The sequence below is a fragment of the Oryzias latipes genome, chromosome 5 (genome assembly GCF_053564925.1).
Source record: "Oryzias latipes strain Hd-rR chromosome 5, Olatipes_Hd-rR_3.1".
Taxonomy (NCBI): domain Eukaryota; kingdom Metazoa; phylum Chordata; class Actinopteri; order Beloniformes; family Adrianichthyidae; genus Oryzias; species Oryzias latipes.
In genome coordinates, this window is record NC_136241.1 from 36075214 (window position 1) to 36093247 (window position 18034).

General features: G+C 44.4%; 1 protein-coding gene across 3 annotated transcripts; it reads right to left on the reverse strand.

Annotated features, from left to right (window-relative positions):
* Nucleotides 1-1801: 1801 nt before the first annotated feature.
* Nucleotides 1802-5424, reverse strand: c5h6orf89 (chromosome 5 C6orf89 homolog). 3 transcript variants are annotated; one of them, XM_078947854.1, is made up of 8 exons: nucleotides 5281-5424; nucleotides 4364-4611; nucleotides 4087-4252; nucleotides 2856-3004; nucleotides 2612-2763; nucleotides 2271-2403; nucleotides 2063-2186; nucleotides 1802-1992 (listed from the first exon to the last, which is right to left on the reverse strand). In XM_078947854.1, the coding sequence occupies exons 2-8, from the start codon at nucleotides 4550-4552 to the stop codon at nucleotides 1910-1912; spliced, it is 996 nt and encodes a 331-aa protein (XP_078803980.1). In that variant the 5' UTR covers nucleotides 4553-4611; nucleotides 5281-5424; the 3' UTR covers nucleotides 1802-1909. The 3 variants fall into 3 exon arrangements, with proteins under 3 accessions (XP_078803980.1, XP_078803978.1, XP_078803979.1); XM_078947852.1 differs by having other exon boundaries at nucleotides 2271-2406; XM_078947853.1 differs by lacking the exon at nucleotides 5281-5424 and adding an exon at nucleotides 5013-5252 and having other exon boundaries at nucleotides 2271-2406.
* Between the last annotated feature and the right edge of the window lie 12610 nt (nucleotides 5425-18034).

The window sequence follows — 18034 nt, forward strand, 5'->3', positions numbered from 1 at the left end:
TATGTCTCAACCATTCAGAAAGCAACAAGAAATTACATCTGCTGATCAATTTCCCATTTCCACGTCGATTATTCCCGACATCTGTAGCTTTTCAGATGTAATTAAATGGATGGAAATAAAATGCCCCATCACAATGCGTAATGACGCACAATGGCTGATCTTGCGCTCTTAGAAGATGTGGCAAATGGAAGAATTTGGAGTGAACGCATCTTTAGACAACAAGAAGACTTGCTGGCAAACGAGGACGAGTGGCTGATGAGCCGGTTCAGACTTCCTCCAGCCGTCCTGTTGGACCTCTGCGGGTTTTGGGCCCGGCGTTACAGAGGAGCACTCGGAGGAACCACGCGTGTCACCCGGTGCATCTGGCGCCAGACGTTTTTCTGCCTAGACTTTGATGTCCGACCATTTCTTTTTTATTTCGGCCACGGTCCGAGGTTGTGAGTCTTCAGCATTTACGGCGTCTGCCACCGTCTGCCACTCACGTGCCTTTTTGGCATTAGTAATGCCCACACTGTGCCCTCCAAACAACACTTTCCTCCTCTTTTCCACCTCGCCAACGATAACTTCTACTTCACATTGAGTGAAGTTACGTTTTTTTCATTTTCTCTCGGTGTTTGCCGTGGTTTCCCAATCAATGAATATCCATTTGTGGGCGTTTCACGGACTATTTATGGGCAACTATGGGCGTGTCATGAGGCCGCTAAAGCTGCGCTGCATTTAGAATTGGTTGTGATTTATAAAGGGAAAGATGCGTAGGATGTACGTGCGCACGGTTTTATAACTCCGAATATTTCTGTGCGTACGCACGTCCTATGTTTCATCCGTACGCCACTTCTGACGCAAATCCTACGCAAAGCTTTAGAAATGAGGCCCCAGTTTGCAGATTTTTCCACAAACTTTCCTCTGGACGCTTGAGGAGGTGAACAGGGTTCTATTATATTTTCTATGTTCTCTTTATTCTGCATTTAATGGGTTCCATATGTACATGTATATTGTACTGCAGAAATGCTTGATTCCTGCCCTCAGTAACATATGTGCAGAGGTCAGCAGCAGGCCTGTTTTTGACTTTAGTCTCTGTTCTTTCTGTTCTGGAGCCACCAGATGCAGACTGGACACAAACCCACATTCTAATGACGTCTCTTGGATGTTTTCATCTTCCCTGACTGAATAATAAAAAAGCCTTTTTGCCTTGAGGACGGCGAGAGCGGACAGCCACAAACCTAACAGGTGGTGTTTCTCCACCTCCCCCCTTTAGCTAAAGGTCTGAATATTCATGCAGACTCTTCTGGCTTTTCATTTCTGGACGTCCTGAACCATCTGAATCCGTGAAGGCCGGCCAACACGCTCAAACGGGTCCGATCTGTTCTGATCGGATGAAGCACAGCGGGATCATGTTATTCTACAGACGTCATCCCATCAGCTCCAGCCGGTTCTGACGGTCCAAACCTTTCCATGGACGGGTTCTTCTTCATCTTTTGGTTCCTTCCTGACGAAGAACGTCTCTCGTCTTAAGGTGGAATTATCCACGTGTTCCTAATGTTCTGCTGCTTATCACGGGTTTGTCTAAATGGAACCGAGTCGGTCGCGTCTGTTACAGAACTTTAAAATGGATTTAGTTTCCTGAAAGTGTTTGTGATTGGTGGGGCGTGGTTAAACAAAGCTTGGGGCGTGGTCAAACGTTAAAACCTCTGTCACGAGAATGTTTGGTAGAAAGCGCCGCGGATCTGCATCTCAGGACTGAAATGTTTCGTCTTCAGCTCCACCGGCTCCTCCATCAGGATCACAGACACCCGGAGCGCCGTTCCCCAAAACTACCTTTACATTTATTCAGCAAATATAAGGCATCCATGTGCAGAAACACAAAGCCAACAGACAGACAGACATTCCCAGCCCCGCCCCCACATGGCGGCTAGAAGGCGGAGCCGTCACAGATGATGTTCTGGCCTTGGCCCGGGAAGAGCTCCATCTGCCAGTATCGAGGGTCGGCGTACACTGCAGAGGTCAGAGCAGAGAGGTCAGCGTGAAACACACCTGAGGTCATGTGACGGGGTCTTCAGGTTACCCATGTCTCCGGGGGTCAGCCACAGGTTGAAGGAGCTGCAGTGCTTCTGACAGCGAGGGACGGGCAGGACTCGAACGGTCGGCAGCCCCTCGCCCACCACCAGCCAGCCCAACACCCCCACCCCCTGCAACAAGACGGATGTGGTCACAGCAGAGTCCACCTGCCCGCCGTTCCACGGCCCGGCGCTCCGTGGGGAGCAGGAGGTCACCTTGCTCTGGGAGCTGGTGCTGTGGGTCACCAGGCAGCGCTGCAGGATGGTCCCGGCGCTGTCCAGCAGGGGGCAGAGTTCAGCCTTTGGGAAGAGCCAGCGCAGAACCTTCTCCCTGGTTCCAGAGCGGAACCTCCTGCAGGAACAGACACGTGACTCCTGGAGGAGTTTCTGACCAATCACAGTGCTGCTTTAGGGGGAGGAGGGGCTTCAACCACAGAGAAAAATGACGAAGATGTTTCTCCAACATTTATGAGGAAGACCTGCAGCAGGAGGGTCCACCATGGAACAAAGTCCACCCCCATCACCTCCACCCCCACCTCTTCGGTCTGAACACTAACCAGAGCAGCGTGAAGTTGGCCGGTCCTACAGGGAGTCCATTGTACTGGTTCTGCAGACCGTCCTCCACCTCCAGCAGGATGGACATGGAGCCTGAATGGGCCAGGTAGAGCTCCTCCAGCTGCTGCCTCTGGATGCTCAGGGACTCCCCCCCCTGCAGACAGACAGACAGAATGAGCCCCCCAGGAACAAAACGCAGTTTCCCACTACGGACCCATTCAGAACCGGTACTGCCAGATGCTGGACCTTCAGCAGGATGAGCTGGGGGCCCCGCCGCAGCGCCACCGTCCCCCGGAGGCTTTCTGGGACTTCCAGCACCGAGGAGATGTCGGCGCATCCGGAGCAGTTGACCAGACTCTGCCTGAGAGATCCGGCGCTCCACCACTCATGGAAACCTGCAGAACATGGAGTTGGACGTGATGGTCCTGAAGAACACGTCAATGTGGAGAACCTGCAGGATCCAGAGAACCTGCAGGATCCAGAGAACCTACAGGGATCCAGAGAACCTGCAGGGATCCAGAGAACCTGCAGGGATCCAGAGAACCTGCAGGGATCCAGAGAACCTGCAGGATCCAGAGAACCTGCAGGGATCCAGAGAACCTGCAGGGATCCAGAGAACCTGCAGGATCCAGAGAACCTGCAGGATCCAGAGAACCTACAGGATCCAGAGAACCTGCAGGATCCAGAGAACCTACAGGGATCGAGAGAACCTGCAGGATCCAGAGAACCTGCAGGATCCAGAGAACCTGCAGGATCCAGAGAACCTGCAGGATCCAGAGAACCTGAAGGATCCAGAGAACCTACAGGATCCAGAGAACCTGCAGGATCCAGAGAACCTGCAGGATCCAGAGAACCTGCAGGATCCAGAGAACCTGCAGGATCCAGAGAACCTGCAGGATCCAGAGAACCTGCAGGATCCAGAGAACCTGAAGGATCCAGAGAACCTGCAGGATCCAGAGAACCTGCAGGATCCAGAGAACCTGCAGGATCCAGAGAACCTGCAGGATCCAGAGAACCTGAAGGATCCAGAGAACCTACAGGATCCAGAGAACCTGCAGGATCCAGAGAACCTGCAGGATCCAGAGAACCTGAAGGATCCAGAGAACCTGCAGGATCCAGAGAACCTGCAGGATCCAGAGAACCTGCAGGATCCAGAGAACCTGCAGGATCCAGAGAACCTGAAGGATCCAGAGAACCTACAGGATCCAGAGAACCTGCAGGATCCAGAGAACCTGCAGGATCCAGAGAACCTGAAGGATCCAGAGAACCTGCAGGATCCAGAGAACCTGCAGGATCCAGAGAACCTGCAGGATCCAGAGAACCTGCAGGATCCAGAGAACCTGCAGGATCCAGAGAACCTGAAGGATCCAGAGAACCTACAGGATCCAGAGAACCTGCAGGATCCAGAGAACCTGCAGGATCCAGAGAACCTGCAGGATCCAGAGAACCTGCAGGATCCAGAGGAACTGCGTCTCACCCTGCAGGTTGTACTTCTTAGCGATGGGTAAGGACAGCAGACGGACGTGGCTGAGAGGAGAAGACCAGTTAGAACAACCCAGACCGACCAGGCCCAGTGGGGGGGGGCTCTGCGGGTAGGTGAAGGCCAGAACCACCAGGAGCAGGAGAACCGCGGCCAGAACAACCTGCACACAGACACACAGGTGCTCAACAGGTGAATCAGATCCTGGACTGATCCGGTGTTTGCAGGCGTGAAGTGATGATGTCATCATTGTTTGGGGGCGTGGCTGCTTCACCTTGATGGTGGCTCTCAGGATGGGGAACTGGGGGGGTTCTCTGCGGGGCTCGTTGGTCTCCAGAACCTGCTTGATGAACTTCTCGATCTCCCTCTCAGACATGCCGTAGCGGTAGCCCGACTGCCGCAGGATGTCGATACTCTCCGACAGTTTGTCGTAAATGCACGGCTCGCTCGTGGTCGTCCCCATGGCGCCGAGCTTCTCAGTGGAGGTCCTCGCTCTTCAGCCGGATCATGGTGGGGCTTCACCTGTGGAGACCTCCAGAAACTTACAACCGGCTGTGGAGAACTCTGGGAGCCGTTTCTGTGGCAAACCTCTGTCCCAATAAAACAACCATGAATTCAAGTGGATGTCCCCCCAGGTCCAGGTCTGCCCGGTCCAGGTCAGTCCAGGTCTGCCCAGTCCAGATCTGCCAGTCGACCTGCCTCACGGTTCTGTCTCCTGATTGGCTGTCTCAGGTGAGTCTTCATTTTTTTATTGACTGAACACACCTGATCCAGGTAATCAGCATCAGGGCCAGAACCCTGGCAGGCAGGTAGATCTTCAGGACCAGGACTAAGCAGAACCAACACATCTGAGATAGAACCTTCAGGAAACACTACAGAACCCTGTGAGGTCCAGCAGCAGAACCTCCTTCTTGAGGACCAACCTGCAGGTCTGAGGAACCGCCTTCTGTTAGGATCAGACTGCGCGGGAAAGAGCAGCTTTACGCAACATAAGGAGCTGAGTAACGCGTTACCAGTAACTCAAGAGCACAACTGCAACAAACCCAAAGCGAGTATTCACAGGACCCAAAGTAACGAAGTATTTTCTACTTCCGCTCCGTCCGCGACGTAAAACACCGGAGCTCAGTTCTGAGATGAGCTCATCTCTGCCAAAAGCATCGACTGAGTCCCGGAAGCGGCAGAAACTCTGACCTCAAAGGAACAGCTGCAGATGTTCTGCGCATGCCCATGTTTAAATCCGCTCCGAAAGGAAGATTTCTGGCTTTATTTGAGGAACTGCTGTTCTCTGCTCCGACGCGGCTGCGCCACTGTCCTCACTCTACTGCTGTCTGAGGGAACGAGCGGAGCAGCAGCGACGCCTGCTGGCGAGGAGGGCGAAGTAACGCAGCAGCGACGCCTGCTGGTGAGGAGGGCGAAGTAACGCAGCAGCGACGCCTGCTGGTGAGGAGGGCGAAGTAACGCAGCAGCGACGCCTGCTGGCGAGGAGGGCGAGTGTCATGACGGCGCAGCTGCAGTTGAACTGGAGTTACATTCTAGGAGTCCAGAGACAGAATCTGACAGGGAGCCGGGGGGGGGGGGGGTCCTTCAGCACCAGACTGTTGCCCCCACAGGGCAGGAAGGAGCTGCTGCAGGTCATCCCCCCCACAGCCATCAGACTGTACAACACCGTGTTACAGACACACTATGGACCCACACGGTGTTTTTCATTTGTGGTTTCTGTTGTTTTTTATTGAAAATACACTTGAGGTTTACACTTTGTGACAAATGTATGAGGTGTTCAATAACCTACAGTTATGACAAATATATAAAAATGTAAATGATGTACAAACAACAAACGCAAGATAAAATGGATTACATGAAATCTTTCCACCTTTATCCACCTTTATCATGGTAGGGAGAACACGTCAATGGAAGGGGGGGGGGGTCATCTAAGATAGCACAAGGGTTATAGAATCTACATTTATGTATATAGAATTTACCCCACATAATTACAAGATTTAAAATAAGACTTGTGTTTTTGTTTTCTAAAATAAACCCAAAAATAATGTCCTTAATAGAAAAGTCTGCTAGAAGTGGAATCTTGGGGAAAAGCCAATAATGTAAATTATTCCAAAAGACATCAGAATAAAAACATTCAAAGAAAAGATGCTCAGTCGTTTCAATGTCATCGTGACAAAAAGAACAACAGTTTTCAGGAATTCAAACCGTTTCTTAGTAATTCCTTGGAAGGGTAAATACCTGAAAAGGTTTGAAAGGGGACTTTGCTTCAGGAGGGATGGGGGGTTTGAAATATTTAGTTCCTATTTGTTTCTTTTCTGAATTATTAAAATGTTGGGTTTTATAGTTTGGATTTGAGATGTTGGGAAAGGACGTTTCATTCAAATATTCTCTGATTTGATGGTTGGGGGGGTTGGACGTTGCTATGTTGTGTCCATTAATCAGAATCTTGGGGACAGGAGGACGTCTGTAGATGACATCATGACACAGATCAGAAACTGATTTACAACATTCTGAGGAATGGCCTTAATAATGTTTTCAATAGCTTTTCTATTTGTTAGTGAACCATATTTAGCTGTGAAATCATCCAAAGACATGAGAGAAGCATCGTCATTAAGAAGAAACATTAAGGACCAAATTCCATTTTAAGCCATGTTGGAACACAGATGGATTTGTTTCTGATACTGACGTATCTGCAGTTCCATAGAGGAGTGTTGTCTGGACTGTAATTATGTTTAGAAATGAGTTTCAATACAGGAGAACTTGAGTGGGAAGTTTCTTAATGTTGAAATCACAACTGAATAAAAATGTGATTCCTTCTAGGCTGGAAAATATTTCATTAGGAACAATAAACCAAAGTGTCATTTGGGTTTCTTTGTGTTGGGTTCTGCGTTCAATCCTGTTCTGCCATGTTTGAGTTCTGTTTCCTGTTTTATTTTGAAAGGTTTCCTGTTTTGTCATGTTCTTGAGTTTTACTTCCTTGGTCCTAATCTGCCCTGATCGTGTTCACCTGTGTCTGGTCCGTCCTGTCTGTATTTAAGTCTTGTCTCTGCCTTCCTCTTGTGCTGGTCCCTAACGTCTCTAATGTCTCTTCGTCCCTGACTCCCTTCTGCCTTGTTCTTTTTTTATTTTATTTATATTTTTGACAGGGAATATCAACTTTTACATCATTGTTACATTGTTTCCAAGTTACACATCATTTTACATCAAATATATTTTCAGTCAGTAAATCAGAATGTGTGTTTTTGATCATTTTGTACTCTTCCCCTCTTTTTTATATGAACAGAAAAACAAAAAAACAAAAACAGAGCAGCTGTCAATCACACTCTTATCCAAAAAGGATGAATCAATAAAATAAACCCACATTATCTGTTATCTTGTAATAGAGAAGTATTTTTTATTTTTTTTTGTTAGAATTAAAGTAGGTCAGGTCTAAGAGGTCCAATATATTTGACCCATTTTGCCCACCATCTCAAACCTTTATCTGTTTGCATCTTTATTGCAAAAGTCAGTCTTTCCATAACATAAATATCATGTATTGTTTTATACTAATCATCTACTGTTGGAGCATCAGGCTGTAACCACTTTCTTGTCAAGGCCTTCTTCCCTCCCACCAGCAATATTCTCATTAAATATTGGTCTGCTGCAGACTGCATGTGTTGTGTTACTGTTCCCAGGTATAGAGCTGAGGCATTAAAGGGAAAAGTTTCTTGAAATGTCGTCTCCAAACATTTATGGATTTCTTGCCAAAAGGATGTGAGTACAGGACAATCCCAGAATATATGGTAGTGGTTGGCTTCAGATGAGCCACATAACCTCCAACAGCTTGTACCAACACCTTGATGCATCTTTTGTGTGGGGGTGATGAAGAATCTGATGATGCTTTTCCATCCAAATTCCCTCCAACTATGTGAATGAGTGGTTCTCCATTGGGATTTACAGATATTTTCCCATTCTTCCTCAGTGATGTGCAATCTTCCTTCTCGTTCCCATTTACTCTTAACATTTTGAGTGTTTGTGTGTCGGGAGTCCTGTAGACCCTTGTACAGTTTGGATATTATTCTTCGTCCGCTCCCAGAAGTATAGGCTGTTATAAACACTTTCAGTATGTCATTGTCTAATTTTCCTGATCCCTCAGCCAAGATCTCATTCAGTCTATGTCGTATCTGTAAGTACCTAAAAAAATCCCTGTTCTCCAAACGGTATTCTTTTTTACACATTTCAAAACTTTTTACTGCCCCCTTTTTTATTAGGTTGCAGTATGCTGTGACTCCTGTTGTTCTCCATATTTTAAATCTTGAGTCTGTCCTGTTAGGTATAAAATCTGTGTCGTATGCTCCCCATCGCAGCACCTTTTCTGCTCCCTCCAAACTACAGTTTTTAGCTATTTTCCGCCATATTTTTAGTGATATTTTTAGCCATGGGTTTTCGTCAGAGTTATTTGTCAGTTTACTATCTGCTATCTTGGTTTGGATGGGAGGTTCTGTGTGTTCTCCCTCTTCTATTTCCTTCCACCTTGTCCTAAATTGCGGATCGCAGAGACCTACAAGTGGTCTTATTTGAGCCGCATAATAATAATCCCTGAGGGTTGGTAGTGCCATACCCCCTTTGTCCTTAGACAGTTGCATTACTTTGTATCGTATTCTGGGTCTCTTACCCTTCCAAATGTAACGTGAAATCATCTTGTCCCATTCAATGAATTGCTGATCTTTTATTTCAATTGGTAGCATCTGGAAAAGACACATTAAGTGAGGCAGGATAACCATTTTAATTGTGTCTATCCTTGAAGATAAGTTAAGGAATGGTAGATGAGTCCATCTGGAAATGTCTGATTTTATTTTTAAGTTTAGAGGGGCATAATTTGCATCAAATAATTTAGTAATATCTTAATCTAGCCACAGGGGTTGCAAGCCAGTTACTTCTGTGCCGGTCCCAAGCCCGGATAAATAGAGAGGGTTGCGTCAGGAAAATTGCCAAAATAACCATGCGAATCATCCACAACACTTTGGACATACTGGATCGGTCGAGGCCCGGGTTAACAACGACCGCCACCGATGCTGTTAACCTACAGGGTGTCGGTGGAAATTTGACTACTGTTGGTGGAAGAAAGAGGGGAGGCAGAAGGGTCCGTGGCCAGAGAGAGAAGGGAAAAGGCAGGAACATAGGTTTGAGAATAGGGACTCTTAACGTTGGCACAATGACAGGGAAAGGCAGAGAGCTGGCAGACATGATGGAGAGAAGGAAGGTAGATGTACTGTGTGTGCAGGAGACAAGGTGGAAGGGCAGCAAGGCACGTAGTATTGGAGGAGGATACAAGCTGTTCTATCATGGTGTTGATAGGAAGAGAAACGGGGTAGGAGTGATTCTGAAGGGGGAGTTTGTAAACAGCGTTCTAGAGGTGAAAAGAGTCTCAGACAGGATGATGAGCTTAAAGTTAGAAATTGAAGGGGTGATGGTGAATGTAGTCAGTGGGTATGCGCCACAGGTTGGCTGTGAATTAGAAGTGAAGGAGAGATTCTGGAGTGAGTTGGATGCGTTCATAGAAAGTATCCCCAGAGGAGAGAGAGTTGTTATTGGAGCAGACTTTAATGGGCATGTTGGTGAGGGCAACAGAGGTGATGGGCAGGTTTGGTGTGAAGGAAAGGAATCTGGAGGGACAGATGGTGGTGGACTTTGCAAAGAGGATGGAAATGGCTGTAGTCAACACTTACTTCCAGAAGAGAGAGGAACATAGAGTGACATACAGAAGTGGAGGTAGGAGTACTCAGGTGGACTACATCCTATGTAGACGAGGTCATTTGAGAGAGGTTAATGACTGCAAAGTGGTGGTAGGAGAGAGTGTAGCCAGACAGCACCGCATGGTGGTGTGTAAGATGACTCTGGAGGTCAGGAAGAAGAAGAGATGGAAAACAGAAAAGAAGACCAAGTGGTGGAAGCTGCAGAATGAAGAAACTTGTGAGGAATTTAGGCAGAAGTTGAGACAGGTCCTGGGTGGTCAGGATGAGCTTCCAGAGGACTGGGAAACTACAGCAGAAATTATCAGGGAAACAGGTAGGAAGGTGCTAGGTGTGTCATCTGGAAAGAGGAAAGACGGTAAAGACACTTGGTGGTGGAATGAGGAAGTACAGGAATGCGTCCAGAGGAAGAGGTTGGCTAAAAGGAAGTGGGATGTAGAAAGGACTGAGGAAGGTAGACAGGAGTACAAGGAAGCGCAGCGTAGAGTGAAGAGAGAGGTGGCAAAGGCCAAACAGAAAGCTTACGATGAGCTATATGACAGGTTAGACACAAAGGAAGGAGAGAAGGACTTGTACAGGCTAGCCAGACAGAGAGACAGAGATGGGAAGGACGTGCAACAGATAAGGGTGATTAAGGACAGAGATGGAAAGGTGCTAACAACCCAGGAGAGTGTACAGAAAAGATGGAAGGAGTATTTTGAGGAGCTGATGAACGAGGAAAATGACAGGGAAAGAAGGGAGGAAGATGTGGTTGTTGTGGAGCAGGAAGTAGCAGAGATTGGAAAGGATGAGGTTAGGAAGGCTCTGAAAAGGATGAAGAGCGGAAAGGCCGATGGTCCTGATGACGTACCTGTGGAGGTATGGAAGTGCTTAGGAGAGACAGCAGTGGAATTTCTAACAAGGTTGTTCAATAGGATTCTAGAGAGTGAGAAGATGCCTGAGGAATGGAGGAGAAGCGTTCTGGTCCCGATCTTTAAGAACAAGAGTGACATGCAGAACTGCAGCAACTATAGAGGAATAAAGTTGATGAGCCACACAATGAAGCTGTGGGAAAGAGTAGTGGAAGCCAGGCTTAGGAAGAAGGTGGAGATCTGTGAGCAGCAGTATGGTTTCATGCCCCGTAAGAGCACCACTGATGCCATTTTTGCTTTGAGAATGTTGATGGAAAAGTACAGAGAAGGTCAGAAGGAGCTGCATTGTGTGTTCGTAGATTTAGAGAAGGCGTATGACAGGGTGCCGAGGGAGGAGCTGTGGTACTGTATGAGGTCGTCTGGAGTGGCAGAGAAGTATGTCAGAGTAGTTCAGGACATGTATGAGAGAAGTATGACGGTGGTGAGATGTGCTGTAGGTCAGACAGAGGAGTTCAAGGTGGAGGTGGGACTACACCAAGGATCAGCTTTGAGTCCTTTTTTGTTTGCTATGCTGATGGACAGGCTGACAGACGAGGTAAGACAGGAATCTCCCTGGACAATGATGTTTGCGGATGACATTGTAATTTGCAGTGAGAGTAGAGAGCAGGTGGAGGAACAGCTAGAGAGGTGGAGGTTTGCTCTGGAAAGAAGAGGCATGAAGGTCAGTCATAGTAAGACAGAATACATGTGTCTGAACGAGAGGGATCAAGGTAGAAGCGTTAGGTTACAGGGGACTGAGGTGAAGAAGGTGCAGGAGTTTAAGTACTTGGGGTCAACAGTTCAGTGTGATGGGGATTGTGGAAAAGAGGTGAAGAGGCGAGTGCAGGCAGGTTGGAGCGGTTGGAGGAAAGTGTCAGGAGTGTTGTGTGACAGAAGAGTGCCAGCAAGACTCAAAGGAAAGGTGTACAAGACAGTGGTGAGACCAGCTCTGCTCTATGGGTTAGAGACGGTAGCAGTGAGACAGAGACAAGAGGCTGAGATGGAGGTAGCGGAGATGAAGATGTTGAGGTTCTCCTTAGGAGTGACCAGGTTAGACAGGATAAGGAACGAGTACATCAGAGGGACGGCTCATGTTGCCTGTGTTAGCGACAAAGTCAGAGAAGCCAGACTGAGATGGTTTGGACATGTTCAGAGGAGGGACAGTGGATATATTGGTAGAAGGATGTTGGAGATGGAGCTGCCTGGCAGGAGGGCAAGAGGACGGCCAAAGAGGAGATACATGGATGTCTTAACAGAGGACATGAAGTTGGCTAATGTTAGGGTAGAAGATGTCCATGACAGAGTGAGGTGGAAAAGGATGATTCGCTGTGGCCAACCCTGATGGGAAAAGCCGAAAGAGAGAAAGAAATTTAGTAATATCTTGGGTGAGGTTAATTCCTAGGTACTTCATTGTATTCGTAGTACATATCAGGTCATATTTATTCAAAAGCTGTTTCGGTGGATTAAAATTGAGAGTTAAGATCTGTGTTTTTTGGACATTTAATCTGTAGCCTGATAATTGTCCAAATTCTTTTAGGGATGACATTAATATTGGTAAAGACTTCAGGGGTTGTGTTAAATAGATTAATACATCATCTCCAAATAATGATAATTTGTGTTCTTGTCCTCCTATTTTCACTCCTGTTATCTCTTTGGCTTGTCGATTTAATTGACTGAGGGGTTCAATAAATAAAGCAAATAAAAGTGGTGAGCATGGGCAGCCCTGTCTGCAGGAACGCTCCAGTGTGAAGGGTTTCATAAGACTACCATTAATTTTAATTCTTGCTGTGGGGTTATTATATACAGCTTGAAGAGCCTGAATAAGAATTTTATGTAAGCCATATTTCTCTAGTACTTTAAACAGGAAGGTATCGAATGCCTTCTCTGCATCCAACCCCATAAGAATTGCTTGTGTCTTATTTTGTTGTATGTTCCAAATAATTTGTAGTTTCCTTCTCAAACTATCATGGGTCTGTCTTTGATGAATAAATCCTGTCTGGTCAAGGTGAATAAGTGAAGGTAAGATCTTCTCAATTCTTCTGGCTAATATTGACATAAATATTTTATAGTCTACGTTTAACACTGATATTGGCCTGTATTGTTTGCAATCTAATTTATCTTTTCCTTCTTTTGGTATCACTGAAATTATAGCGTCCCTCCATGAGGAGGGGATTGTTCCCTTTTGTAGTACCCAGTTACATATTTTGCAAAGTTTAGGAGTTAGTTGAGCCCTAAAACATTTGTACCACTCGGCTGGGAAGCCATCTAGACCTGGAGTCTTCTGTGGTTTAAGCCTGGATATTGCAGCCTTCACCTCGTTTTCCGTTATTTCTGCCACCAAGGTTTTATTTTGTTCCTGTGTGACCTTAGGTAAATCTAGGGATTCAAGAAAAGTTCCTATTTCATTTATGTTATCTAGTTTTGGCTGTGTGTATAAATTTTTGTAATATTCTTCAAAACAATTTTGGATATCTTCTGGTTTATATTGTATTTCCTCTGTTCGGGAGTGTCTTATTTTAGTGATTGTGTTATCTTTTTGTTGTTTTCTCAATTTGTATGCTAATAGTTTCATCGCTTTACTTCCTGCTTCGTAATATCCCTGTTTTAGAAAAACCAATTTCTTTTTAACTTCTTCTGAGTATATCTCATCTATCTCATTTTGTAGTTTTTTTATCTTTGTTCCGTTATCATGTTTCGCTCCAATTTTATGTTGTTTTTGCAAATCTTTAAGTTGACATGTTAATTGATTAAGCTTCTCTTGTTTACGCTTCTTTAACGATGAGGAGAGCAAAATTATTTTTCCTCTTAGTACCGCTTTATACGCATCCCACACTGTAGTTGGGGAAACTTCCCCATTATCATTATCTTCAAAATACATTTCTATCTCTTTACCCAATTCTTCTTTTATTTTTGCATTATTTAGTACACTTAGGTTTAATTTCCATGTTGTAGATTTGGGCTTGTCATTGATATTTATTAGCATTTTTACTGGTGCGTGGTCAGATATATCTATTGTTCCTTTGTCGCATGACTGGATTCGGTGTCGATCTTTTCCAAACATAAAGAAATAGTCTATTCTGGAGTAAGTTGATTGTGGTGCTGAGTAATAAGTGTAGTCCTGGTTAGTTGAGTTCAGTTCCCTCCAAACATCTATTATACCAATTTCTTTGATGACTGAGTTTATTTTGTTAACTAAAGGTTTTTTGTGGCATAAACTAGAACCAGATGAGTCCATCTTTGTTAATCTTATGTTCATATCTCCTCCACTTATAAGTATCCCGCGAGATTCTGTGGTCATAATATTGAATACTTTTTTATAAAATTGCCAATCACTTCCTGGGGGAGCATATATACTAAATAATGTTACCAAAGACCCTTCAATCCTTCCTATGATCATTACATATCGACCCTCTTTATCTTTGGTCTCTGAAATGTGTTCATATTGAACCTGATTTGATATTAGAATAGCTGATCCTCTTCTGTGTCCTGACTTATAGGATGTGTAAAAAATGTGTTTAAAGCCCCCTCTCCTCAGTTTTTCATGTTCAGCCTCTGTTAGGTGGGTTTCCTGTAGGAAAACCACTTGTCCCCGTTCCCTTTTAAGCTTTGAAAATATTTTACTTCTCTTAATAGGATTCAGCATACCATTTACATTATAGGAAATTATTCTTATAGTTTTATCCACCATCATTTTTGTGATGTGTCTGGATTTTAGTGGATGAAGGAAAGACAGCTTTCAGGCTGCTCTGAACTGCAGCCAACAAATGATAAACAAGATAACTAGTTAGAACAATGCTCTTATTCAAGTAACACCAATTTTCCTCAGAACTTCCAAAGGTGGGGTTCCTCTGAGAACCCTGTTGTTGTAATGCAGCCATCCCGAGGGAAAATCTCTCTTTTAAGAAAGGGCCCTCTGACAAAGACAAAGGTCAGCCTCCTGATCTGCTCCAACAGCATCTCTGCTGGTTTCAGCACGGTCACCGGTAATCCTTTTTCTGCCATCTCTCTCGTCGCTTCTTCAGCAGAGTTGTATACACGAGTTCCGTCCGGGTAGAAAACTCGAAGTTTGGCGGGGAAGGGGGTCTGAAATCGGATCCCCTTTTCTTTCAGAACCTTCTTTGCTTCTGCATATTCTTTTCTTTTGTTAAGCACGCTCGGTGCATAGTCGTTATCAAAATTTACTTGTCCGCCCTTCCAGATGAATCCTTTCTTCTGCCACGCCGTTCGTAGAATCTCCTCTTTTATTCTGTAACTTTGGAACGTTACTACAATGGATCTCGGCGGCCCCCCTTCTCGTGGTGCTGGACCCAGGGCTCGGTGTGCTCGTTCGATCTGGAGGTTTCTGTCTTCCGCTAATGACAGATTTTGTTTAAGCAGCTCTTCGACAAATTGTATCATTGATGGGGATTTATTTTCGGAGCCCTCCGCCACAGAGTAGATCCTGATGTTGTTTCGTCTGGCCCTTCCTTCCTGGTCCGATTGTTGAGTTTCTGGCTGTGACTGAAGTTTCACCAGCTCCTCCATGACTTCTTCCATTGATTGCAGCCTCTCCTCAGCGCTCACAATCCGCTCTTCCGCCTCGTCCAGCCTTATCTTTGCCTTGCTAATCTCTTCCTTAATTTCTCTCAATTGTTGTTTGTTGTCCTGGCGGAAACTTTTTATTTCTGTCAGTATTGTTGTTAGGTTGATTTCTTCATCTGGCTCGTCTTTGTTAGCATTAGCCGGTGATGCGCTGCTAACACCAGCAAGAAAATCGGCAGTTTGCGTGGTTTTCTTTGGCTTAAGTTTAGCCTGCTTGTCTCGCGTCCACATCTTGCCCTTTTCCATCTCTTGGAATCACTTTGGATATCGTTTGTCGAGTTTGAAAGGCAATTTAAGTCCAAATGTCGGAGGAGAGAAGACTCTAATCTGCCATCTTTGCGGCTGCGCACTGGAAGCCCCTTCTGCCCTGTTCATCTTCCGCCCACAGTGAGTTTAGTTTTGTTATCCTGCTCTGCAGCGCCTTTTGTTCAGAATAAACCCCTTGGAACCGTGTGGCTCCCGTCTCTACATTCTGGGTCCTTCACTGAGCAAAGACAGCATTTCTGCTGCTGCAGTGAATAGAAGAGGTGAAATGGGACGACCTTGTTTTCTAGCTACCCCTGAGGTACAACTACTGGTTATAAAATAAAAAGTTTTAACTACATTAATACATTTTTTTTTTTTTTTTCTTTTTTAACTTGTCCTGTCCAACAGCTGGGCAGACAGACGAGAGCTGAGGGCCTCTTGTGTTGGACATATTTTGCTTTAACAAGAGGGGTTATTAATCTTCAGACAAACCAAAGGTATTAATTAATTTACATTAATAGATTTTTTACCAAAACTAAAGAATTGAAGACTTTGAAACATGAAATATGCTCAATCATATCAAAGGCCTTGTAAAAATCTAAGAATAGAATCAAACCGTCTGTATTTATGAGACGTTCATAGTCAGTCATATCCAGAACAAGGCCTAAGTTATTATGAAGTGAGCGACCTTTAATAAAACCGGACTGCGTTTCAGAGATTATGTCTGACTTGAGTCTGTTTGCAAATATATGTGTTAGAAGTTTACAGTCAGTATTCAAAAGAGTTATAAATGATCTAGACATGTTGGGTCTTTACCCGGTTTAGGAATAAGGGTGATTCCACGATGTTTCATTGTATGTTGGAGACCCATTTTGAATAATTTCTTTAAACATATCAAAAATTAAATCTTTGATTTGCTCCCTGAAGAATTTCTAAAAGTTACTGGTCAGTCCGTCACATCCTGGAGCTTTATCCTTGGACAGACAGCTTACAGCTTCTCTGATTCCTGCAAAGTTATTTCTGAATCACAAGAGTTTCTAAAATTCTCATCAATCTTAGGAATCAAACCTTTTAATAGTCTGGAAAAATGTTTCAGTGTGGGACTCAGAATAGGATGACGAGTAGAGATTATTATAAAATGATCTTATTTCTTTAGAGATCTTTGAGGATCAGAGCATCATTGATTATTAATATGAAGTTTCTTTATAGAATTCTTCTCTAGATTGCAGAAATCAGATGTTCTCTTTTCACCAAGCTCCACCCACTTTTCTCAGGATCTGATGAAAGCTGCTTTTGCTTTTTTAATAGAAATATCGTCAAGAGAACACTAAAATACTTCTGTGTTGTTTATCATTGAAAACAGGCTTGGAACAAATCTGAATTATCTCATAATTTCAGTTTCTTTTTGCTTATAATGTTTTGATATTAATTTGCTGTGTTTAATGGCAGTTTGACGTACTTTGAATTGAAAGATTTCTCATTTATCAGTGTAACATTTTAGGGTTGAATCAGTTTTTATCATTTCTAATAACTCACTAATAGCACTGCAGAAAGCTACAGTAGTGAGAAGTGAGGAATTACATTTCCAGAGGATTTTTGGATTTGAGAGCTGACATTAAGTTCAATCAGACAGTCATCAGTCAGAGGAGCTGCTGAAAGATTAACGTCTATTTAAAGGTTATTTCAGACTAGCCAGAAGTCAACCAGAGGTTTTGAAGATCCATTAGGTCTGAACCAAGAGAATGTTTGTCTGAGAGGATTTTTGATCCTCCAGGGGTCAGAAACATTAACATCAAAAGTCCCGTAAAGTTGGATTAATATGATGGGTATTGAACTTTGAGGGTCCTCTATCCAGCCATTCATCTAGAACCATGTTATAATCACCACCAATTACTACAGTATTTGTACAGTACTTATGATTGAGACGTTTGATATGTTTTGTGATTTCTGTTCATAATCATTTGTTTTGACTAAGAATATTATAACCATAGACATTGAATAGGATCAGAAAACCATCATCAGTTTTAAGAACACAGATGAGCCAGTGGCCGTCATCATCAGAGATACGGGGAACCACTTTGATGGACAGTTTTAAAGAGCAAAGCAACAGAAGATTTGTTTGTACCGTGACAGAACAGGATTCTATTTAGACTAGAACTGTTGGTCTGCTTTAACAGAATGAGTTTCCTGCAGTAGAATGCAGCTGGCTTTACATTTTTACAGAATAGGAACATAGATTTTCTTTTGACATTGTCTCGTAAACATTTAAGGAAACAAAGTTAAAATTAGACATGAAACACAATAAATAAAACAAAAATGAACAAAAAGTTACTTACTTAGCTAGTTACTGAAGGTGAAAGTGAGCGGTTGGAATTCAGATCCCAAACAACATTATAACACAGAACTAGACCTCAAACTTTTAGAAAAATGCTTTAGAACTTTCAAGTTAACAACAGCAGTTTGACTTTCCTCTGTGAACTTAAGGTGTGAAATAAA